Here is a 24,833-nt window from a genome sequence, read left to right as displayed (position 1 = left end):
TGAATTTTGTTTTGCAGAACTTTTTTTTCAGTTGTGTGTTGTTGTTGTTTTCAAAACGGCTATGCACCCGACAAATGTTTGCTTTTATCAGCCAGACTTAGACTTTTTAAAGTGTTATTTGTATGTAGGGTGCGTGTTTGCCCAAAGCTGTTGTTCTGCTGCTGTTGTTGTTGTTGATGATGTTGTTGTTTATACCCCGCTTTTTTCTGTGACGGGATTCAAAGAAGCGTACAGTTAAAAACAACCATTAAAATATAGAAAAATCAATCATTAAAATAAAAGAGCAATTGAACATTGATAGAATTAAAACCATATACATATGTGGTATCCATTAAAGCCAATAAAATAATCACAATAGAAACAGAATGGCACTAGGCATTTAATTAAAATCAATCAATTCCCGGATGCCTTCATCTGCCAGCAGAAGGACAAGGAGGCAGCCAGTCTGGCTTCTCCAGGGAGGGAGTTCCAAATCTTATTTCAAGTTTTTATACTGTACAGTACCTCATGCACCAATCACATCAATCCTGTACCTACTTACTTCCAACATTACTTCAGAGTAAGCGCCCTTGAGGGACTTTCTTCTGCGTAGGGCACATTAAATGATCGCCTTGTCAATACAGGTGTCTAATAAAACAGTGACAATTTTAAAAGGAAACAATTTAGAGATATGGCAAAACATTAAAAAAAATAATGAATAGGGCACCTTAAAACCAAACAATGTGAAATAAGCTAAAACAGAGAAGACTAAAACACCCAACAGTCTTGTGGGTTGTTTTTGTTCTGCTTGTCCCCCTTTATGTTAATGGTTGCAACCATTAACTCCTCTTTGTTACAGGCATGGAAGAAAGGTCTCCCCACCTTTCTTAGTGCTACCACCCACCCTTTGGAAGATGGCATAATACTTACCTGGCAGGGGAGACACCTTGATGAAGATGGCATAGGAGGTTACACAGGGTGGTGCCTGATGACCTGTTTATCTAGCATTCATCTTGATTTGTTTACAGAGAGATTAATGAGGTTGACTACCTGATAAGAATTCTGATTAGTTTGCAGCTGGGTTAGATGATGTTGTGTCTACCACCTGAGTTCATCATAGAGTTGGAAGGGATCCCCGAGGGTCATCTAGTCCAACCCCCTGCTCGAACTATCAGCCTTTCGGTTAACAGCCAGGTGCACTGACTCATTGTGCCACAGAGATTACCCCACATTCCCCCCTGGTGCTTTCCCCCATCACTTTCTTTAATGCAGAAAGTCCAGTATTTGGGGGAGCTGATGACAGACCTCCCAATCAACTATCACTGTGCAGCCTGAATTTGCCTGAACCTACATTAAAATGGGGGATGCGGGTGGCGCTGTAGGTTAAACCACAGAGCCTAGGACTTGCCAATCAGAAGTTCGGCGGTTCGAATCCCTGTGATGGGGTGAGCTCCCGTTGCTCACTCCCTGCTCCTGCCAACCTAGCAGTTCGAAAGCACGTCAAAGTACAAGTAGATAAATAGGTACCGCTCCAGCGGGAAGGTAAACGGAGTTTCCGTGTGCTGCTCTGGTTCGCCAGAAGCGGCTTAGTCATGCTGGCCACATGACCCGGAAGCTGTACGCTGGCTCCCTCGGCCAATAAAGCGAGATGTGCGCCGCAACCCCAGAGTCGGTCACAACTGGACCTAATGGTCAGGGGCCCCTTTACCTTTTACATTAAAATGGATCCAGAATAATCGATTTAAATGGACATGGGATAATCACTGTGCTGTGTGTGTGTGTGTGTGTGTGTGTGTGTGATATTAATATTTCCCTTTTTAAAGCCAATTACATCATCAAGAGCCACAAGTTGTTTTGGGGAGACCTGAGTAGGAGTCAGAAGACCACGCTGCTTTCTGGGGAAAGCAGAAGGTTCCCATTATGGGAAGATAAAGAGCTGCCTGCAGAGGTCCTGGTCCTCTCTCTGCCCAGTCATGCCACCCAGACATGGGGATTCAGAAAGCACCTGGCTTTCAAAGGGTGGCTTAATAAGCCACAATCCTTTCACCTGCCCATTAAGATGACTAGGAGGTATGGAAAAAAGCTCCTTGGATTGTGGCTTTGAAGAGAGACACCCAGCTGTGCCCCCCCCCCAACCCCTTTGGCTTATTTGGATACAGGAAGCTTTCAAATCTGCTGCTATGTGATGAAACTTTGATGGGAGACAGTAGGAAGTGCCCCCGCCCACCCAGCAGGAATCATAAATTGATCAGGGCTGTGCTCCATGCTTTAATAAACTTGTGTTGGGATTACTAACCAGCAGGCAAGACAGTAACGTCACAACGCAAGTCTTGTGGGGCTCCAACACTGCTAGCACCTTGTAAAAGTGGCCTTCCCTTCCCACTTTTGCACAACTTTAGTAGAGCAAGTTAAAAGCCTTTTCCCACTCTGGTCTGCTCAACTCAACGCTGGTCTGAGTGTGTTGCCAGGCTCCTGTTATGACTGGGAGATGTACTCTATTTCATTTGTGTGCGTGCGTGCGCACACTCTATATTTGGCATTTGTGTATTTGAATTGGTCGGGCTTAGCCAGGCCTAACATTCAGTCTAGTTCTTGGGAAGATCCTTAAATGTTGAAACGAGAGTATTATGGGAGGAATTCAGTGTTGCACTAAGTTGTTGTTTTTTTTCTGAGGGTATGTAGTACTGGTACCTTTTTTCCTAGAAGAAAAGCACTGAAGGTGACCTTTCCATCTTTGAAAGAATTTTGGTTTTCCAGAGGGAATTACACCCTGCAATCCAGGGTCCAAATCCCCACAAAGTCATATTGCTCACTGCATGACATTGGACCATGGGTAGGCAAACTAAGGCCCAGGAGCAGGATCCGGCCCAATCACCTTCTAAATCCGGCCCGTGGACGGTCCTGGAATCAGCGTGTTTTTACATGAGTAGAATGTGTCCTTTTATTTGAAATGCATCTCTGGGTTATTTGTGGAGCATAGGATTTTGTTCATTTTTTCCTCCAAAATATAGTCCGGCCCCCACAAGGTCTGAGGGACAGTGCACCAGCCCCCTGCTGAAAAAGTTTGTTGACTCCTGCCTTGGACCAACCATAGAGTCTCAGCCTATGTTACCTCACTTGGTTGTTATGAGGGACAGGGTGGTGGTGGTGGTGATGAACCATGTACGTCACCTTGAGCTCCTTGTAGAAAAAGTAGACTAGAAATGTAATAATAAACCAAACTCTTAGAATTGTGTCCAATGTTCATCCCACTCATTGGACCCTTTCAAAGTAATGGACATGACTAACTTGGATAGATTAATTTCAGTGGGTTGTATCAAATGTTAGTTCTACCCAGAATAGACCCACTGAGATTAATGCACAAGTCTGACTTAGGTCCATTTATGTTAATAGGTTCTGCTCTTAGTAGTGGAACTTAGTTGGGCACAACCCTTTACTTCTATGCCACTGTTTGTTACATATTCATTTGATGGATGCATTGCCTTAATCTTCCAAGTGCAGCATTTTTCCTTATGCTTCAGGTATCTATGTTTTGACTGATTTTTAGCATCATGTATACATTTATTCACTTAAATCTCCTTTTGACCCACTTGTTGTTTAAACTTTTTTTGCAAAAAAATTTGCTTCATAGAAGAAAGTGGAGGTGAGATGATTTCCAGCCAGTCAAAGCTGCCATGTAGATATAGCACTCATTTCCCCTTAAGCTGAACCCAGAAAATAAGATTGCTTGTCTCGGCTAAATGCAGCGAGTGTCATTTCACAGCACCCACCTCCTCAAATTATCTACCTCAGTTGTCTTGAGAATAGAAATGCAATAACAGAAACACTCTTTTTGCCTTGCTATGAGATGCCTTTTGCCACGGCAATAAGGTCTCACCAAATATTTGAGTTGGATGCTGTTTCCTCATTAAATAAGGGAGTTGCATAAGTTTAGCCTGTTTTGGACCCTGGATCTCTGCAGAGGGCTTCTGCTTTCAGACACAATTGCTTTTCTTGAGACTGCAAACAATGCCGTCTTGAGATCTCTGAGAAGGAAATTATTTTTGTCTGTCTTCCTCTCCCCTCACGCACCATATACAGCCCACTTCTCTTCACCAGAAGTTACAACTCTATAACTCCACTGGAGGGCAGCAGAAAATTACATAAACCAGTTTTTAAAGCACAGCATGCGCTCCCTGAAAAGTTCAAGATTTAGGCAAGGATGGTGTGTGTGTGTGTGTGTGTGTGTGTGTGTGTGTGTGTGATGTGTGTGTCTAGTCTCCAAGCAGTGGGAGATATTGGGGTGCCATCACATGCCCCGTGGTTTCCTTGGAATGAAGGTTGCTGGAGACTGGTTTCTTTGTGATAAATATGATTTTATTTACACACACACATATACGTAGGCTGAGTGTAAGATAGAAGGTCTCAGGGCAGGAGCACCCCAACAGTTCTTTCACCCTCATTCAGTTTTTGGGTGGGGGGGCGGTCCCGAAGCCATAGCATTGGTTTCAGTACAGAACATTCCAGGCTACTTGCTCAGAAGCTTTTTTTGGGAAACAGGAGGTGCTACCTAAGCTGGTACAACCAATTAATGGCGAAGAGGATTCTTTGGCTAATGTGATTGGTGCCCTTGTAATTCGCTTCATTGGCCAACACTTAATCCCTGTCTATTGTTCCCCAGCTCTCTAATTCAGGACTTGCCATGGTGGCTCAAATGCAGACAGTTGGCAATTTAATTTCAAAACAACTTAAAAGGTGTTGAGAGCTGGGAAGATAATCCCCTCCACACATACACACAGATCAACCATATTTTACTTTTGATTAATGAATGCTCAAACTACATCCTCATACAACTATTACTTGCAACCGTACAAGCCGTTTAGAACACTCACTTCATCAATGAGCTGTTTCCACCCTCTGTGCTGGATTGGGTACTTGTTGGGTACACAGTTGAAGACTTAATTGTGAACTTAGAGGGTAAGTTATGACAACTCTGTATCAGCCTATCTGGGAGAACTCTGAAATTTGCAATATTAGAAGAAGAAATATATAGAGAGAGGATAAATCCTCAACAGCTCCCCAGCGAGAACAGCATATTCTGTGGCCACATAATTCTGTGTAGTATTTGTATGGGGTCAGGGGTTCAGCCCAGAAACCTGGAGTGGGGGAGGATGAACGAATAAGATGAATGAAGTATGCTAAAAAGAGACATGGGTGGCTAAAATTCTGAACTGGAGCACTCCACATTGCACTATTTTGTTGCAGGTACCACTTTTTTAATATATCTATTCTAAAATAATTTACTTGGGACTGAACTTTAGTGTTTTACTTTTGTTCCCCCCACCCCCACCCTCCATCCCACCTCTCCCTGCTCTGTCCCCAAACCAGAAACAACTGAACTAGGTAACAAGAAGGAACTGAAGTCCATGCCATTCATCACCTACCTCTCGGGCCTGTTGTCCGCCCAGATGCTGTCAGATGACCAGCTGATATCGGGCGTGGAGATCCGCTGTGAAGAAAAGGGTCGCTGCCCCTCTACTTGCCACTTATGTCGACGCCCAGGCAAAGAGCAGCTGAGTCCTACACCTGTGCTCCTTGAAATCAACCATGTGGTCCCTCTGTACACGCTGATCCAGAACAATGAGACCCGGGAGGTGAGTGGAGCAAGAGATGAAACTGGGGAAGTTGGCCAATTAGGGCAAATGGGGCACTGCCCCACCAGCCTCAGTCTGCCCTTGGCCGGCATATGATAAAGGGTAGAACATTCAATTTCCACACACCAGCTGCTCAAACTATATTAAAACACCTTCCTGTTGGGGGGCAGAAACTCCTATAATTCACCTTTCATCATGTCTTTGTAAATACACTTGAAGTGCTATTGTTTCCGTGCTTTAGGCCTGTGCTGCTCACTGAGTTCCTTTTCTCTTCAGTCAATGCAAAACATATGGTCTGGTGTCCCTCTCAGCCAGTGGTGGCATATTATAATGGATGTAAAGATACCTGAGCCCTGCTTTTCCTTTAGAACACATTGCTTATACCTGTGATCTTCTCAGTGCCAGCACCGTGGGGCTTGGCAGAAAGTATGCCGGCACAGTTCGTAGCAGTGTTCTGGTATGGTAACCCTGCAATGAATTTGACTTTGTCCATCAAAGCCATGGAACACACACTTTCAACATACTCAGCGCAGATTATTTCATCAATAAAAACATCATCAAATTATTTTTTGCTTTCTTAGAAGAGTGCTAAACTCACTGCTTTCCTTTTTCTTCTTCACACAAACAAATGAAAAAGATAGCAAGAGAGAGAAAAGAGAGAGAGGCAGAGGAGATCCTATTAGTGAGCCAGCCCAGAGAGCTACTACTTTATTAATCCATTTCAACTTTGCTCACTAAACTCCAGCATCTCCTAGTCAGACCCTTAAGATTTATCAGATCAGTAATAGGCCTCCTCCACTGACTCTGAAACAGACCATCTAAAAGCCTTCTGAAAAACCTTGTTGGTTGCCAACTTGTTTCTGCAGACAATGCGCCTGGCAGACAAAACTGAGCCCGAACATCCTAGTGATTGTAGAGCACACTGAACACAACAGCCAATCTGACTTTGGCTGTACTTTGGCTCTACTTGACTGAAGGAACAACTTGTGTAGTATTTTTTGCTGCTTTGTTGTGGAACATTTAAAAAAGAATGATGTAAGGCCAAATATAATAGACTTGTCTCACCCAAAGGATTTTCAGACAATCAGTAGATCAACATGTATTTTAGGTCTATTGAGATTTTGGTGGAGCTGGCAGCATTGGAATAAGTTCAGGGCATAAAGTTTTGCTTGGAGGTCTGGTGTGCCTCAGCCTACCTCATTCAGTCTGCTTGGCCTAGTAGCTGCTTGACTTTGTCCGAGAGTCTCTCTGAGCTTGTGCTGTAGGTGCTGTGAATTTAGAGAAGGAAGAAAGAGTTGAGAATTGACTGCAAATTTCTTTTTTTTTTATAATATTTTTATTTTTTCCATATAAACACAACATACATAAACATACAGAGACAAAAACAGAACAAAAAACATGTATCATTTCATATCCTAATTTCTTATACCTTTCTTCCCCGACTTCCTCATGCCTCCCTTTTCTGTATTCCAAATTCTTATCGATTGTTCAGCAAATCTTCCCTTATTTTAATTTAAATTTAGACTAGTCTTCCTTATTCTCCTTGTCTTAACCATAGCTAATAGTAACCATTTACTTTCCAGTCCAGCATCATTCTAACTTTCATTAATTTTGTAATATTTCTTTAAATAGTCTTTAAATTTTTTCCATTCTTCTTGCGCTGCTTCTCTTCCCTGGTTTCGGATTCTGCTCGTCATTTCTGCCAAACCAAGAATTGACTGCAAATTTCTATGGTAAGAACTTAGCAGAACCAGGGCTGAAGGGTGGAGCAAGAAGACACTTGAAGGCAAAGGAGAACAGCAGCTGGTGGGCCATGGGGCACACTAGAAGAAGTGCTGCATTGATCCAGTGGTGTGCTCACACCGTCCTGACTTCACCACCATCCAGTCATACCCTGGCAGTGGCAGTTATGCCAGTGTCAGGAGGGTGTCTCTGCAGCACTGCTCTACCATCCTGGCTGCTCCTGGTTGTGAGGCTGGATGACAAACAGGCAAAAAGGTTGGTGAGCAGAGAAAGGAGATTCATGCCAACATTTTTTTTCTGACACCTGAGCAGCAAACACCAGGAATTTTGCATAGAATGGCATCTCAAAATCTTCTATGGTAATTTTGGACAAGATGGACTGTTTCAAGAAGTGGCAGAGAGACATTTCTAGATTTGTCTGGCAGGGCAAGAAGCCTAGAATAAAATTTAAAATATTAACTGATGCAAAGGAAAGAGGTGGATTTGCCCTGCCAGACCTTAAACTTTACTATGAATCAGCAGCATTCTGCTGGTTGAAAGACTGGCTGCTTCTTGAGAACACAGACATTTTGGATTTGGAAGGTTTTAATAATGTTTTTGGGTGGCATGCATATTTGTGGTACGACAAGGTTAAAGCACATAAAGCATTTAAAAACCATATTGTCAGGAAAGCATTGTTTAATGTCTGGATAAGATACAAAGACTTATTGGAAAATAAAACCCCAAGGTGGTTGTCACCAATGGAAGCGAAGGCTCAGAAAAAGCTCAATATGGAGGCCAAATGGCCGAAATATTGGGAAATACTGGAACAAGAAGGAGAGAAATTGAAATTGCAGAGTTTTGAGAAATTAAAAGATAAAGTGCGAGACTGGCTTCATTATTATCAAATAAGAGAGGCCTATAATTTGGACAAAAAAATTGGCTTCCAGGTGGAAAAATCAAAATTGGAAACAGAACTGTTAGATCCTAAAACTAAGATACTTTCAAGAATGTATAACTTGCTGTTAAAATGGAATACGCAGGATGAAACGGTTAAATCTGCAATGATTAAATGGGCACAAGATATTGGTCATAACATTATGTTTGCGGACTGGGAACAGTTGTGGACCACCGGTATGAAATTTACGGCATGTAATGCCTTAAGAGAGAATATTATGAAAATGATATATAGGTGGTACATGACACCAGTCAAGCTTGCAAAAATATATCATTTGCCTGATAATAAATGTTGGAAATGTAAAGAAAGAGGTGTGAGGAGGTCAAGGAAACAAGTTAATGAGCATAAAGTTATAAAAAATGGATTTGTTTTTAATTCTCTTTTATCTATTCATTTTTTGTATTTTGTATTTTTATTTGTATTTCTTCTTTTTTATGTATTTTTTTAGGTTTTCTTTTTTTCTTTTGTTCTTTTTATATGTTCTTTTTTGTATTTCGTAAACTGATGTTTTTGTAAAATTCCAATAAATATTATATATATATATATATATATATATATATATATATATATATATATATATATAATCTTCTATGGTAAAAGAGAAGGTGCTCATGTTCCTCCCCTCAGAGATGGTATCTCTGGCATGTGCTTAAATCAGAGCCAAGCTCCTTCTCCTTCAATTCTCTTTTTAGCTAGAGTTAAAGAGGGAGTGTTTGACTGTCTTAACTGATAGATAGATGGCCATTTTAACTTTATTTGCTCTCTTTGGTCCTCACTGGCTCTCAGTGCTGCATTGTGGCATACAAGCATTTATTTCTTCTCTGAGCTGGCTCTTAGCACCATAGAGACTTTAGGAAGCTGCTTCATAACAAGTTAGATTGGGCCCTTCTAACCCAGCAGCATCTCCTCTGGCCCTCAACAGCTCTCTGGGGCCTTCTGCATCATCTGCAGTCTGTTTAACTGAAGGTACCAGGGATCAATCAGGGGCACTTTTCTGTGACTAAGCACATGACCTACCACTGAACTTTGATCCCTCGCCATATCTTTGCAAACCTTTGTAAATCAGGAAGTTTTGATTTCCCTTTTGGCAGTGGTCTTTTCTACCTATGCCAGACATTTGGAAGCCTAAAACTAACAGCAATTCTTTGCACCATTCAAATCCCCACCAGCATACAGACAGTTTCTGTCTCACAACATCCCTACTCTGCCGTCAAATTGCCGTCAAGCAGAGGCCAATGGAATGTGCCCAACTGGCCACTGGAGGTCAGTGTAAGTCTAACAGGTGCAGGTGAACTTTCCTTGGTGACAATTCTTGAGCTTAGCTACTTGGCTGCTCTTCTTCCTTACTTCAAAACACTGAAAGAGCTTACATGTTAATTATATGTAGATTTATCTCCTCTCCCCCACGGTTCTTCATCTCGCCTTTCCCTCCTACAAACCAGGCTGTTGTTTCTCTATCCAAAAATGACAGCCCTGTTTAAAGTCACTTATTAGCACCGCAGCCTGCATTTGATTAAGGTGCTTGGAACACACCAGCTTGCAACAGCTGTGGGTGGGATGGGCGAACTGCAGGTCTGGAAGTAATCACAGGTAGTGAAGGTATGGCCACCATTCAGGCCAAGCTGATCCACTGTCCTTTACCCCATGGCAGTGGTGTAGTGGGAGGGGGCTGTCACCCCAGGTGCAGTTTTTAGGGGGCACATCACAGCACCCTGCCCCATCATGAGCTATTACATCCTTCTCAGCACCCTTCAGCAGGGGGGGGGGTGTTGCGAAGTACGCAAGAGGCATGCCCTATGGTCCCCCTGCAAGCCCAGTGCTGCTTTTGTGAGTGGTGCTGCTTACAGAGAGGCTGCTATGAGCTGTTGCGTCCTTGTCATGGCACTCTGCAGCTGGCTCTCAGGCCAGGGCGCTTGTCTGTTGTGTCCTTCTCAGCCACCCCCCCCAGCTGAGGGCACTGTGAGAAGGAAGCAACAACTCAAGGCACCCTCCCTGAGAGCCCAGCACTGCTAGCAAGAGTAGCACTGGGCTTGCAGGGGCCAGGGCGCATGACTGTTCACGGAGGCCTGCAAGCCCAGCATCATTTTTGCACCGGCTCCCGCCCCTGTGACATGGCCTGGCAGGCCACCACCCCTTCTGCCACTGCCTCCCACCGGCATGACATGACCTCTTAGCTTGCCACTGCTTCTGCTACCACCTCCTGTCGCTGGGGCAAGGCCTTGCAGGCCGCCACTTCTTCTGCCTCTGCCATGAAGCCTTGCAGGTTGCTGCTGCTACTGCCACCACCTGCTGTGGCCATGGTGAGGCCTGCAAGGTTGCCAATGGTTTTGCTGCCAGTGCCAGGCTGCTGCCACTTCTGCCGCCTGGCAGGCCTGCTGGCAGTCCCAGATTATTTATCTTCACTATAACTCATGACTTTCCTTTGAATTGTCCTGAATACCACCATTTGGTAGCTAAGCCAAAAAACCAAAAGTCCTGTTTGGATGCATTTTGGCTTGTCTGCTGATGAAAGTGACTGTGTGGTGATTGATAATATCATCATTTATCAGTTTTAGACCCTTAAGTAGTAGCAGTTGCCAGGACATTACCCTGTTCACCTCTGCATAGTTCCATCCTTATTTCAGACATCACAATATATTGGTATATCACAATGTTTAGCTGGTGATACATCATGATGTTGAAAACCAGATATTGTCCAGCCCTAGCACCTATGGCAGTTTCATCAATATACGAGTACCAGAAGCACCTCATTTTAACACACACACACACACACACACACACACACACACACAGAAAGAGAGAGAGAGAGAGAGAGAGAGAGAGAGTAATCATCATCATCATCATCATCAAAATAAATAAATAAAAATTGTCCAGTGGCACCTTGGAGACCAACTAAGTTTGTTCTGGGTATAAGCTTTCGTGTGCACACACACACTTCTTCAGATACACACTTCTTCAGATACAACGAAAGCTTATACCCAGAACAAACTTAGTTGGTCTCCAAGGTGCCGCTGGACAATTTATTTATTTATTTTGACTGTGTCAGACCAACACAGTTACCTACCTGAATTTTATTATAATAATAATAGTAGTAATAATGATCTTGCAGCCCAGACACAACTTCCAGTCCTACTTTCTCCTAGCAAGGTGCCTTGAGCATATAATCCATATCTCCTTAGGACAACCACTTCATCTGAACTAACTTTTATGACCTCGGGAAGGAAATATGGTTGTGCTGGCAGTGCAAATCCTGCTTAAAACCTCCACCAGACTTGCTTCCCTGCAACTGGGCTGCGACACTGCCCAGCTGCTGCAATGGAACATCTGAAGGAAGTGTGCAGAGGCACTTATGTTCCCTTTGCACAGAGGTGAGGAACATTTTTCCAGCCCAAGAGCCACATTCCCTTCTGGGCAGCCTTCTGAGGTCCACATGCCAGTGGCACGTGGAACTAGAGACAAAGGCGGGTGTAGCAACAAGTGTAATCCTCCCCTTTGTACAGTAGACTAGTTTCTGCACACACACCCCTATCCTCCATCCAGGCAAGCAAGAGGCATTATCAGAGTTCAAGGGCACACATCTAGCCATGCAAAAAGCACCCAGGGTGTGAAGTGCAACTGGTGGTGGCTTGGGGAGAATTCTGAGGTCAAGTCTGAGAGGCCTGGGGACTGCATTCAGCTCCCGGCCAGAGGCTCACCAGCAGTGCTTTTCTTCTAGGAAAAAAAAGGTGCAAGTACTCACCATGAAGTTGTTACAGTGGGTGCCATACTTTTAACCAGTGCTTTTCTTCTAGTACAAATGGTGCCGGTACTGTGTACCCTTGAGTACACCCCTCCCAAATAAAAGCACCGGTCACCACCCTCCCTTCGCTTCCTACTCCAGAAAAGTGGCCCGGGGCACCTGTGGTTTCCCCAATCCCCTCCTCTCACCCTCTGGAATTAATCTGCTGCATTAATTAGGAGGGGTCTGTGGAGGGTGATGCTTCTCTCCCTGGCAGCACAGCTTGAAGAGAACTGTTCCCAGCCCTTGAGACAGAAGCCAGCTCCTAGAATAAACCAACCAGACACTGACTGATTAGTCCCTGCAGAAAACATCCCAGCCCTGCCCTGAGTAGGGGGACTGCAGGAGGTGGGGAGTGGAGGCAGCATGCTTGGGGTGTGTGGATCGGAGTCCAGAAGGGACAAGTCGGGTGTAGCAGACAGTGTGGCAGGTTTTTGTGCTGCAGGATGGAAGGCAAAAGCACACTTGAGTTACACCCTAGGTAAAAAAAGGGGGGAGTGCCCTTATTTTGTGGGAAGAGGAGCAGGGGTTTGCCAGCAGACAATGGGTAAACATTAAGGACAGTGATCAGTGTAGTCGTAGGGCCTCTCCTGACATCATGTTTTCCTTTTCCAGAGCACTTTTGGAACAGTTCCTGTGGAGAAATGCATGCACAAAACTTTATGTGGGGATGGAAAATCCCCACATATTTCTTTCCCTTTTTCTTTTCTTTTTTCCCTCTCCTCCTCCTCCTTCTCTCCCCGCCCCCTCCAACTTTTCTTCCTGAAAGATCCATGAGCAGGAAATTGCAGGACTCCTTGTTTGCTACTTATGGATCTTACCTGGAAAATCCACTTTAATATTCCATTCTGGCATGTGGTTTTCCACATGGAGGGTGGGGACCTTGTTTGGCTTGGTGAAGCTGCTATGTGGAGACTGTTGTTTCTCACCCATTAGCCATGGCTGCAGCCACCCTCCTCCTCCCTCCCTCCCACCAGTTCTTATGGAGCAATCCGAATTTAAGGAAGCCAGCATAATTCATGCCTGGGTAGATTGTGGTGGGGCAATTTACCTGCATTCCAAACTCAGTTCAGGGGCAGTTCTGCTGCCAGCTGAACTGACCCGAGCCTCGCAGAGGAAAAACGAACCTTTAAAATAGAGTCTGACGTACCATACCTTTTTTTGCCTTTGCAACTTCCATGGCATTGCTAGCTTGCGTGACTGAGCTGAATGGAGTTTGGGCTCTGGGGGGAAGTTTTCCATCTGTACATTTGGAGCTTCGGTAAGAGGCAGAGTGGGCTCACCCATGAGGCAAGGTGAGGCAACCGCCTCAGATGACAGGATCCACAGAGGCAGCAGATCTGGCTTCCAAGGAATGCATTGCCTGGCACTGCCACCGCTGCTGCAGTGGCAGCAACAATTGCAGCACACTCCTTGGAGGTTGGATCCGGCATCTCCTCAGCAGCCCCCCATGTCAACTCTTGGCGAATAGGAGATGCTGCTGGTCTCTTCCAGTGGGAGCCAGTGTGGTGTAGTGGTTAAGAGTGGTAGACTCGTAATCTGGTGAACCGGGTTTGCGTTCCCCGCTCCTCCACATGCAGCTACTGGGTGATTTTGGGCCAGTCACACTTCTCTGAAGTCTCTCAGCCTCACTCACCTCACAGAGTGTTTGTTGTGGGGGAGGAAGGGAAAGGAGGTTGTTAGCCGCTTTTAGACTCCTTAGGGTAGTGATAAAGCGGGATATCAAATCCAAACTCCTCCTCCTGCTGCTCCTCCTCCTCCTCCTCTTCTTCTTCTTCCCACCCTGCTTCCCGATACAGATTTCTCTCCCCACCCCACCACTGCTTTATCCTAAGTGTGGCTCTTCACTCATCCCTGAGGTGGGCATTTTCTGGTTCGCCTCAGGTGCCAACATTTCTTGGGCCACCCTGGTGACAAACAAGTGGGACAGTCACTTCTTCGGCTGCTTTTCTCCTCACTCACCTGTTTTCAGCCAATCTCATTTTTTCTTGTCCCGCCAGGGCACGAGAGGCTGGTTGGGGCAGGCTTTTCTCCAGGGACCAGAACCATTTTTTTCCTTGCTGTACCTTACGGGAGCAGAGCGTTCTTCAGCCATAGCGTCAGAACTGATGAGATCCTGCAAACCAGGATCCCCACTACTGTTGCTCTCTGTAGTTGATTACAGTTATATACCCCTCTTGCATTTGTCTGGGGTTCTAAACGGGATGTTATGCAGGTAGGAATGGATACTTATAACACACACACACCACAATTCTGAGTTGGGCAACCACCACACCAATACCCTTGGTTTGTTTGTTTGTTTTAATCAATTTATGTTAAAAGTTTTCAACAAAAAATACAATAAAAGCCTAATTGACCTAGAGAAAAGAAAAAAGAAAAAAGCAAGAATAAGAAAAGAGAGAAAAGAGAGAAAAAAAGAGAAAGTGAAAGCAAGGCCCTCTATCACAATTATATCTTAGCCCGATCCAGTGGTACCTCGGGTTAAGAACTTAATTCATTCTGGAGGTCCATTCTTAACCTGAAACTGTTCTTAACCTGAAGCACCACTTTAGCTAATGGGGCCTCCCACTGCCGCCGTGCCACCAGAGCACGATTTCTGTTCTCATCCTGAAGCAAAGTTCTTAACCTGAGGTACTATTTCTGGGTTAGCGGAGTCTGTAACCTGAAGCGTCTGTAACTCGAGGTACCACTCTATTCCACACACAGAGGAGTGAACCCTCCCAGCTCCCACGTGGGAGCTTCCCCATCTTCCCTTCAGCCTCCCACCCTGAGGGATCCTTTCTGCTCTGCCCCTCACATGTCCCCTTGTCTTCCATCTATCAACTTCCCGTGTTTCCTTCATTAATCCAAATTTGGGAGCTTCAAAAAGCAAAGCATAAAAATAGATAGAACAGAAAGAAAACAAGTATTAGAGATCATAGAAAGATAAGAAGAGAAAGAAAAGAAAGAAAAAGAAAAAGAAAAAAGGTTTCCAATTCTCTGTCTGCTAATTATGACAATTATCCAAAATATTCAAAGTATGCACTCCAGGATATCATCTATCTGTATTGTCCAGATGTTTCCCAATCTGCTAGGTCTTGTTTTCTCAATTTTCTCAAATTCTGCCCTTTCCACTCAAGAACTCCAAAAGTAGCTCTTCAATGATTATTATCATTAAATGTCCAAAATAGTCATTCTCTGGTCCAATACGATGAACTTCTCCCCAAAGGTTTTGACAAATCTTAAAAATGTAATAGTCCATTCTTATTTCCTTTTTGTATCTTCATTAATTCATACTCAGTCCCATATATTCCAAACCCATTTCCTGTTGGCCATGCATTTTCTTGATCTAAAGGGAAAAGGAAATATCCTTCCGCTATTTCCATTCTTTTTCTAGACCAGTTGTCAAGAGCTTAGAGGCATTTTATTTTCTGTTTTCACTTCAGTTTGTACACAAGGCCCTTTCTCTCTCAGCTCCATCTCTACCATCTCTGGTTGTCCCTGTTCATAAATCCATTCATCTCTTCTGGCATTACAGCACCATCCTTTCTCTGTTTAATGCTCCAGATAGCTGTATGGATATCCACTCCAATTCATTGTCCGCTGTTACCCATTTTGTCTGCTGTTAGCCACATCTTTTTCCACAGGTCCTGTGCATTCTCTAGTCTGATGTATCTTTGATCCAATCTCTTTTAACGTTCTACACATCTCAGCTCTTAATTCTGTCAGCTGTTCATCTAGTAGTTATTGCATGATACCAATGATTAATGAGGCATTCAGTGTTGTCTTTCCCATGTTGGTTTCCATTAATCTCCCCCTTGGCAGTCTCTGCTTCCAGGAACTTGTACGCATTCCTTTCTCACACAGATAAGGTTCAGTTTAGTATTCGCAGCTAATACAGCACATACAAGACGCAGACTTAGTGGCAGTATAAAATGAAGATTTAAAGCAGACTTAGCTCTTATCAGTTGTATTCTTTTAGAGTCATCAGTAATTAAGCTTTTTTTTTTTTGGTCAGTTATTTTTATTAATTTTCCAATTTTAACCCAAGTGTACAAATACCAATTAATTCCAAATTAATACAATTTCATTAAAGTGGTTTCCTGTGTGCTGTTCTTGATGCGTCCATTATGATTTGATATTACTGTCTTTCATATTTTCATTAACTTCTAGTTATATTCCATTTAACAAATTAATCACTTAGACAACAGCTGAATTCTTAATGATTTCTATTCTGTTATTATGTTACTTAACCTTTTATAGAACTTCAAGTGAGGAACGCTAATTGTTTTTCCCCCCAGTCTGTGTGTGACAATATAATATGTACAATTGTTGGTTTCATTGCCCTTGTATGCTGTCACGTCCTTGAGCTTCTCCCGCTGCTGCTGTTTCTTTCCCAGTGTAATTCAGGGTGGAGCTATGATCTCATGGTTAGCTCCTACTTGCTCACCTTAGCTCCATCCCATAATGCTCAGGTAGTTCCATATAAACAACAGTCCACTCCTTCCCTCTGATTGGTTGAAATCTAGAAGATTTGCCATTCCCTCTTCAATCTGGGAAGGGGGAGCTGTTTCAAACATATCTGCTGATGATCTGGCAGCACTTTCCTTTTGATTCATTAGCATCCTAGGAGCCCCTGTGCCCCTTTTCATCCACAACCACTAGAATCCTTTCATCTTTACGGTTGCATTTTAGTTTTGGCCATTATTCTTCCTCTTAGGTTATGTCTCAACTCCTTTTAGTCTCTTTCCTTTTTCCATTGTTCGGGGGGTAGGGGTGGCGTTCAGCTCTAGTTTCTCAACGTGATCCATTTAAACAATAGAGCTCCCCCCCTTCATTCCCTTTAAACCACACACAGCTTCAACTCTCTCTTTTTAATCTCAATATTACACCATCCAGCAATCAATCCTCACTTGTATATCCTTAAAACTTGCTCTTGGAGAGGGTTGCCAAATCATAAATGTAGAAACTACCGTAATATAAACAATAGGGCTTCCCTTTCCACCAGCCACCTCCAAAACAGAATAAAGTCTTTTCTCAATTTCAAACCTCAGATTGGTGTAGCTGAATAGTCCACAGTTCTGGTAATCACATCTCCTCTGGCGTGTGCCTTGCTTTATGCCAATTAAGATCCAATTATTAGGAGAACCTCTGCTTCTGAATGGCAGTATGGGGGGCTTGTGTCAGGAGAAGTGCTTACCTAGCACCTCCGCCTGCCCCTACATTCCAGTAACAGAGGAGGCAGGTGGGGACTTTCGCTCCATTGCTTTTTACTGCCGTCAATCGAGAGGGACCAGTATACAGTAGGTATACATTTGGCGCCCCCCCCAATTTTTTGCCTGGGTGCATGACACCTCTTGCACCCTTGGGTAAAGACGACCCTGTTCAATGCAACTATTTGTCTATAATGGAGAGTCTCCATTTATTCCAATGTATTATATCCATATTTAGAGCTTTCCAAACTGTAATATAATTAAACCGATACAACTTGTTTGTTCAAATTTTGGGTAATTTGCATCCCCAGATATCTAGAACTTTTCCTAGCTATTGGAATCTTCAACATTGCTGTAAAAGCCTGTTGTATATGAATGGGGTGGTGTATGAAAAAGCATGACCTCTGCTTTCTTAAAGGTTTCTTGCAATCCTGAGACCCTGGAGAACTGTTCCAACTCTGTACATAGTATTTTACCTGCTGTGATAGGGTCAGAGGTGCATAAAATTATATCGTCTGCAAAGAGGCCTGAATTTTGTTCATTTTTGTTTGCAACTACTCCTGTACGAGTAGGTCCCAGAGTGGTTTGGGCTTCTACCTGCTGGAAGACCAGAATCATTTACTTGTTTGCAGCTGATGGCATTGGGACAGGGCTCCCAATCTGGACAGTGGGGTTCCTCTGTTCCAGTGGAATGGGGCCTAAGGTTCCGTGATGGTAGAGGCCCACCCCGGTTAAAGATTTAGGCACTGGCGAAACCTTACACCTGTTAAGCTCACCTGTTTCTATAATTCAGTGAGATAGGGGTTACAACAGCAACAAAGATCATCATTCATCTAAGGAACAATTGCTATTTCAGGCTCTCACACAAGAGCAGAATCTAACCAAACTGCTTTTGGTTCTGGATCAATGTGGATCATTTATGGATATTTACTTATTTATCTACTGCTTTTCCACCCAAACTGATGTTTTGTGTTGTTGCTCCCTGGAAATTCCTGGTTCATAAGCTGCTTTGGACAAGTGCAATGTACATTGTTCTACAAAATGCAATGTAGATGGACAGTAGTACCAAAAATAAATATGTGATTTTGAAGGAGCCTCAGAATTCATCGGCTCATCTAGTGAAAGAATCCAAGACTAAGTCCCACTGAAGGCCATTGAATGGGCCTTAGTCATGGCTTATCTAAGCCCCATGGGGGGCACTGGGACCTTGACTAACTGGGGTGGCCTTTTAAAGGAACCCGCCTTTCTCCCTTTTCTCTTGCTGTCTATCACAGCATCCACTTGCATGTATGTTATCGTCTCTCAAGTTGTCCAAAAATTTCATCCATTCCCCAGCTATAAATCCTTAACTTCTCAGCTGGCTTCTCTGTCTGCTTCATGGGACAATGAAGTAGAACAGGTGAACATCTAGATGGCACAATTTCCTACCTGCCATGTTGATAGGAATGCTGACACAAAAACCACAATTATCTAATATGATAGCACTCCTCACACTGCTTACTGAACGACGTCTGGTAAGAAGTGGGCAATGGAATAGCGATGACGCAAAGTTGTTTCTTGCTGTCTCTACGGTAACCCTGCAAAATGTGAGGAAGGGGCTAGGAGAATATCAGAATCAGATTATGTCATCATGGAAGGTGGAAGAGCAGCCCAGGGGTGAGAAAAGGGTGATCACTTCACCCTTCCTGGTTGACCATTCATCTTCACAAATGCTCCCTACACATTTTTAAACATAGTCATCTGAATTTTCCTTTGGAGTTTGTTACTACCTTCCGTGGAGATGATTCTGGAGAAAGAGAATTGCATTATGGAGATGGAAAGTCGAGAAGAAGTTGTAGGAAGTACTCAAACCGTACAATTCCTGCCTTTGTAACTTATCCCCACGATATCAAAATAAGTTCCAATAGACAAGTGGGGAAGACTCAAGAGCAGCAGGTGCAGACCTTAGAGCACTCCAAACAGGCTTTGGAAGCCACAGCGCATCGAATGATTCCTGCCACTTCCCATGTGGAGGTGGCAGGTGACTCCCTACTGAGGGGAACAGAGGCAGTAGTGAGTGTGCAAGGAAGAGGTGGGAACTGCTGTTACCCCGTCTTGCCCTGGCTTAAAGCTTAAAAGTTAGAATATCCATTAAAGGCAGTGCTCAAGGTGATCTCTGATTCTCCTCCTGCTCCTCCTTTGCAGATGAAGTTTCCTTGGGAAAGGTGGCAGGGGAAGCGGTGGAAGATAATCCCAGGGTTGGTCTGCAATACAGGAGTAAAGGAAGTGCTTTTTGGTGCTTTTTGGATTACGAACACTTCAAACCTGGAAATCAGTGTTCCAGTTTGTGGGGGCGGAAATTGGAATATGAAGCTTCAATGTCCCCCTGCCCCTTCTCTGCTTCTCCTAGTGGACTACAAAGGGGCATCTTGCTAGACCCAGAACTCATCCTTTTTCTTCTCTTTTTTTCTAGGTTTTTATTTATACTTTTTAAATTTACCGTATTTTTCTTGGGGGGCAAACCCCCCTCTATTCTTCGCATCAATTAAAATTTTATATTTAATCCATGGTTTCCACCCTCCCCCCGACATATAAAGTTTGATAAATCTTCTTTCCATTGCTTAAAGCAATTATTGTTATTTATCACTCGTAGTGATTGAAACAAGAAGATCATCTTGGGAAGGACGTTGATTTTGATTACAGATACTCTTCCTAACAGTGACAAATTCATTTGATTCTATTTTTGGAGGGTTTTTAAAATTTCAGTCCAGGCTTTACTATAATTATCTTGGAATAAATTCAAATTTCTGGGTGCAAGCCATACTCCTAGATACTTTTCTTTTCTACTTTTATTCCTGATATCATTCCTAGTTCTTCTTTTTCTTGCTTTCTTAGGTTTTTAATTAACATCTTGGATTTCTCTTTGTTGATATAAAATCCAGCCAAATTACCAAATGTTGTTATGACCTCCAATGTGTTAGGTAAGCTTTCCAATGGGTTGCCTAATGTTATTACTATGCCATCTGCAAAGGCTTTGAGCTTATAGAGTGGCTGTCCTACATGAATCCCCATTATTCCCTTGTCCTCACAGATCTTCCTAGTAAGCACTTTCAATACTAGGATAAACAGTAATGGAGACAGAGGGCACCCTTGTCTGGTACCTTTTTAAATGTTAAATTCCTCCATAATGTTGCCATTAATGATTATGTTTGCCCACTGTTCCTTATATATAGCTTTAATTCTGTTATCGAATGCTAATCCAAAATCCATATATACGATAAATTTCTTCATAAAAACCCACGAGACAGTATCGAATACCTTCTCTGCGTCTAGGAACAGTAGTGCTGCTTGCTTTCATTTCTCTTTTCTAGTTATTCAATTATGTTCAAGATGTGCCTAATGTTGTTTCTCATTTGTCTTGATGGCTAGAAACCTGCTTTGTCTTTGTGGATAAATGTGTTCAATACTTCTCCCAGTCTTTTAGGTATAATAGTTGCATATACAGTAGACCCTTGGTTTTCAAACGTAATCCGTTCCGGAAGACTGTTCAACTTCCGAAATGTTCAAAAACTGAGGAGCAATGTGCAGTTGGCAAAATCCATTGAGAAAAAAGAAAAACACGCAGCGGAAGCCGTTCGACTTCCAAGGCGCATTCGAGAATGGAAGCAATTACTTCTGGCTATTTGATGTTCGGCTTCTAAAATGTTCGGCTTCCGAGGTGCTGAAAAACTGAGGTTCCACTGTAACTTATCATCATTATTTAATAGGGATATTGGTCTGAAGTTCTTTGGTTGATAATTAGTTTTCATGAGGCTTTTTAAAAAAATAAAAATAAAAAAATCACAAACTGCTGCAAAATGTGGAGAACCGAATTTAAGGTTGCAAAAATGACTAACTGATAAAACTGAAATTAACAGATCCTACCATCCCTACACTTTGCCCAGTCCCTGTCATTATTTAGGATGAGGCCTTTTTCTGCTTTCCCCCCAGAATACGTAGGACAGGTGGTGTCTCCCCCCATTTGCAGAGCTGTGTCATCTAGAAAGCCTGCATGTTGAATATGGAAACATATGTGCTTCCATCATCCATCACACTCACAAACACACACCCTACTCAAATGAGAAGGGGTTGTCCCTTCTTTTGCAGCTGGAAACTATCCCCTAATTACTGTGTTTTGCCAAGGCTCGGAGCAGCAACAGCATGAACAGCAACAAAAAGATCCTCTGCTATGGAGACTTTGATTAATGCATACTTCTCCTCCCTGCACCTGCTGGACATGCATACAGGCAGACCCACACCCAGAGCAGCCCCTTTCCATGTGAGCATGGATTTCTTTCCCTGCCCCCCCCCCAATCCGCCTACACCCCTGCTAAAGAGAATAGAAGCACTTTTCTTCCATTCTCCACCAAGGATTCTTTGTCAACCTTTCTTTCAGGGCCTGGGTCCCAGATCTGAAACATTTGTCTAGATCCTTCACTGAAGAAGCCTGGAAAAGATAGCACAGATAGAATAAATTTCGGGTTGATTTGTCCAATAGCTGCCAATAAAAAATATCTAGTAGGGCTGCTACTTATTAATTTTTTTTTTAGGATAAGAGCAGTGTAACTTCTGCTACCCAGAGGCTGCATTCTCTCCAAAAGAACAAGTGCACAAGATGTAACCATCTCTGTCCATGTAGGCCCAGGCTATCTCTTAGCCACCACACCAATTTTAAGGTACTGCTACTTGCATGTTGTTTAGTCGTTCAGTCGTGTCCGACTCTTCGTGACCCCATGGACCAGAGCACGCCAGGCACTCCTGTCTTCCACTGCCTCCCGCAGTTTGGTCAGACTCATGTTTGTAGCTTCGAGAACACTGTCCAACCATCTCGTCCTCTGTCATCCCCTTCTCCTTGTGCCCTCCATCTTTCCCAACATCAGGGTCTTTTCCAGGGAGTCTTCTCTTCTCATGAGTCTTCTCAGTTGCACTGTTCTGAACCAGCTGCAAGGGAAGCTCCACATAAAGCTCATTACAGTAGTCCAGACATGAGGTAACCAATCCATGTGTCACTGTGGCCAAGTTGTCCCCATTCAGGGAAGTGCACAGTTGATGCATCAGCCGAAGCTTTAATTAGGTTCAGCTGGTGTGTCAGCTGCGCCTTTACCTGGACAGGGATAATTTTGCTACCAGGAGTACAACCCCATCCAGATCAGGCAGGCTCCTCAGTGCTCAGACCTGGGCTGGGAAGCTCTTGCCCATTGTGTATCTGTTTTAACAGGATTCATCTTCAGCCTTTTCACCCCACTACTGCATCCAGGCACTGGTTCAGCTTATGCATGGCCTCTCCTGACAGATTTAATAGAACTGAGTGTCATTAAAATACTGATGGCAGTGTGTCACAAACCTGATGATTGCTTCCAACAGTTTCATATAGATAAGTGGTTCCCAAACTTTCAGGCCACCTCTACCTCGTGCAACTGATTGTGCCACAAATGTTACCAGCAACCTGCTTATGCATAGTCTTGTGCAACAACTTTCCAATGGTGTGGAATGAGTACAGTGGTACCTTGGCTTACAACCATAATCTATTCCGGAGGTCCCTTGGTAAACCAAAACAGGTTGTAACCCAAGGCGCGCTTTCGCCAATGGGGCCTTCAAAAAAAAATTCTCCGTAATCCCCCCCAAAATGGGTTGTAATCCAAAAAAAGGTTGCAAACCAGGACACACACTTCCAGGTTTGACGTGTTTGTAATCCAAAACGTATGCAAACCAAGATGTATGCAAACCAAGGTACGACAGTATACTACTTGTATAATACTAAGTGACTTTAATTTAGCATTGGATGCAACCCATTGCTCTGCTTTTAAAAGTGTTTCCCCCCCTTCTGTTTCCTCTTGCCTTGCTTTTTAAAAAAGAAAGGAAGAAAAAATCCTCTATTTTGGTCCTCCTCCCAGTCTTTTTATTTCCTTCACCTGCCACCACCTTCCTTTCCAGCACTGTTCTGCGGCATCTGATCTGCCCTTTGTAGCAATCTGTCCTCTGCTGGCTGAGAGATCCCAGTGACTTCAGAGTCAATCAAGGGTAATTGATAGCAGGCATTCAGGGGCTCCCAGTAGGCAATCGTGGTCACTACTGTGGAAAGAAATATGAGTCAGGTCTCGTGAGTACCAGCCCAAGGCAAGGATCCAGCCTCCCCCGCCCCCGGCCAAATGTCTATTAGCAGGAGGGCTGGTGCATGACATGTGTTTTCTTCTTGGAGGGGTGGAGCAGACAGCAGGATCAACCAAGGAGCTAGTTGAGGTGGAGATGAGACAAGCTGCCTCTTTGCTTCCCAGATGTTGGCTTTCTTTTGGCGCGGATGCAACTGTTAAGTAGACAGTTGTTCTGGAAGCAGACATGCAATGTGAGCTCAGGCGTAGAGTGAGGCTCACAAGGGGAGCCAGAGCCTCACAGTAACAGACACGAAAGTGTCTGCAAGCAGCAGTTCTCCTGCCGGAAGCAGGCATAAGGTCCATGTGGCTGCTTGTAACTTGGTGTGGCAGGAAACAGGGTGCTTTATAATGAAATTTGTAGCTAATAAATGAGCAGTCTGGTTTGGTCAATTGGGAGCATCCATTGGCAAGCTTTCACTTCCGGTCATGGGAACACAGGAAACTGTCTTCTTCTGAGTCAGATCACTAGTATTGTCTACACTGACTGGCAGCTGCTCTTCAGGGTTTCAGCCAGCAGTCTCCCCCAGGCCTACCTGGAAATGCTGGGGACAGAACCTCAGACCTTTTGCATGAAAAGCAAATGGCCTACCATTGAGCTACTGCCCTTCCCCATTCTTCAGTTGTTTCACTCAGAAAGTCAGGGGTCATATATTTAAACTTAACTTTTCTCTCTAAAGCTGGACCTCATTATTCTTACAGGGTATATATGCTTTTTTTGCTTTTGTTTTGAGCTGTGTCTTGTTTCTGAATTTTCCTTCGTCCAGACTTCCGCTTGTTTCATGCTTAGAAAGTACTGGTCTGAGCACTTTCCACTTGGCCCATGCTTTCTAGGCTTTCTAGGTCTGAGTGGTTTCCCCCTTGCTCCAATCCTTTCCAAGGGGAAATCCACTCTTTAGCGATAGAGTGGAACAAACAGCAATCCAGTGGAAAAGTCAGATTGCCAGTTGCTCTGATGTGAGCACTGAAGAGCAGTTTCCCCCTAGAGTAAAGAAATGGGGCAAGAGGAAGTGTGGATAACCCCTAAGTATCTGTAGCTCTGCAAAGTCCAATGGAACTCCAGGCCTTCTGGCGCATGTGAATGGAACCTCCAGATTCAGAGGCAGCATGTGACTAAATAACAGGCTGCTGGGTAGCAGCTACAACATAAGAGGGTAGTTGATTCCATGCTCAGCTCACATACGGGCTTCTCAAGGGCACCTGGTTGGGCACTCAGGGCCCAGCCACACTTCTGTTTGTCATGTGATTTCACATAATTTCAAACTATGGCTGAGAGGTGCTTTTTTGTCTTGCCACTTTCCCCAGAAAAACCTGCTCTTTACTGCTAAATTGGAACAAACATCAGTTGGGTTTTCCGTGAATTAACATTTGTTCTGATTTAGCAGTAAACAGCTGGTTTTTCTG

General features: G+C 43.8%; 1 protein-coding gene across 5 annotated transcripts in view; it reads left to right on the top strand.

The window, feature by feature from the left end:
• Window positions 1–24,833, top strand: part of ASTN2 (astrotactin 2) — a 656,937-nt gene that overhangs the window by 504,491 nt on the left and 127,613 nt on the right. For all 5 annotated transcript variants that reach the window (XM_083597178.1, XM_083597179.1, XM_083597180.1 and 2 more), the window contains one exon: window positions 5,347–5,612. In XM_083597178.1, the coding sequence (XP_083453304.1) occupies window positions 5,347–5,612 (266 nt within the window). The remainder of the gene's footprint in view (window positions 1–5,346; window positions 5,613–24,833) is intronic.

The sequence above is a fragment of the Podarcis filfolensis genome (genome assembly GCF_964270895.1).
Source record: "Podarcis filfolensis genome assembly, chromosome: Z".
In the NCBI taxonomy this organism is placed as follows: domain Eukaryota; kingdom Metazoa; phylum Chordata; class Lepidosauria; order Squamata; family Lacertidae; genus Podarcis; species Podarcis filfolensis.
Note: the sequence above shows the minus strand (reverse complement) of the source record. Positions and strands in the feature narration are given on the sequence as shown.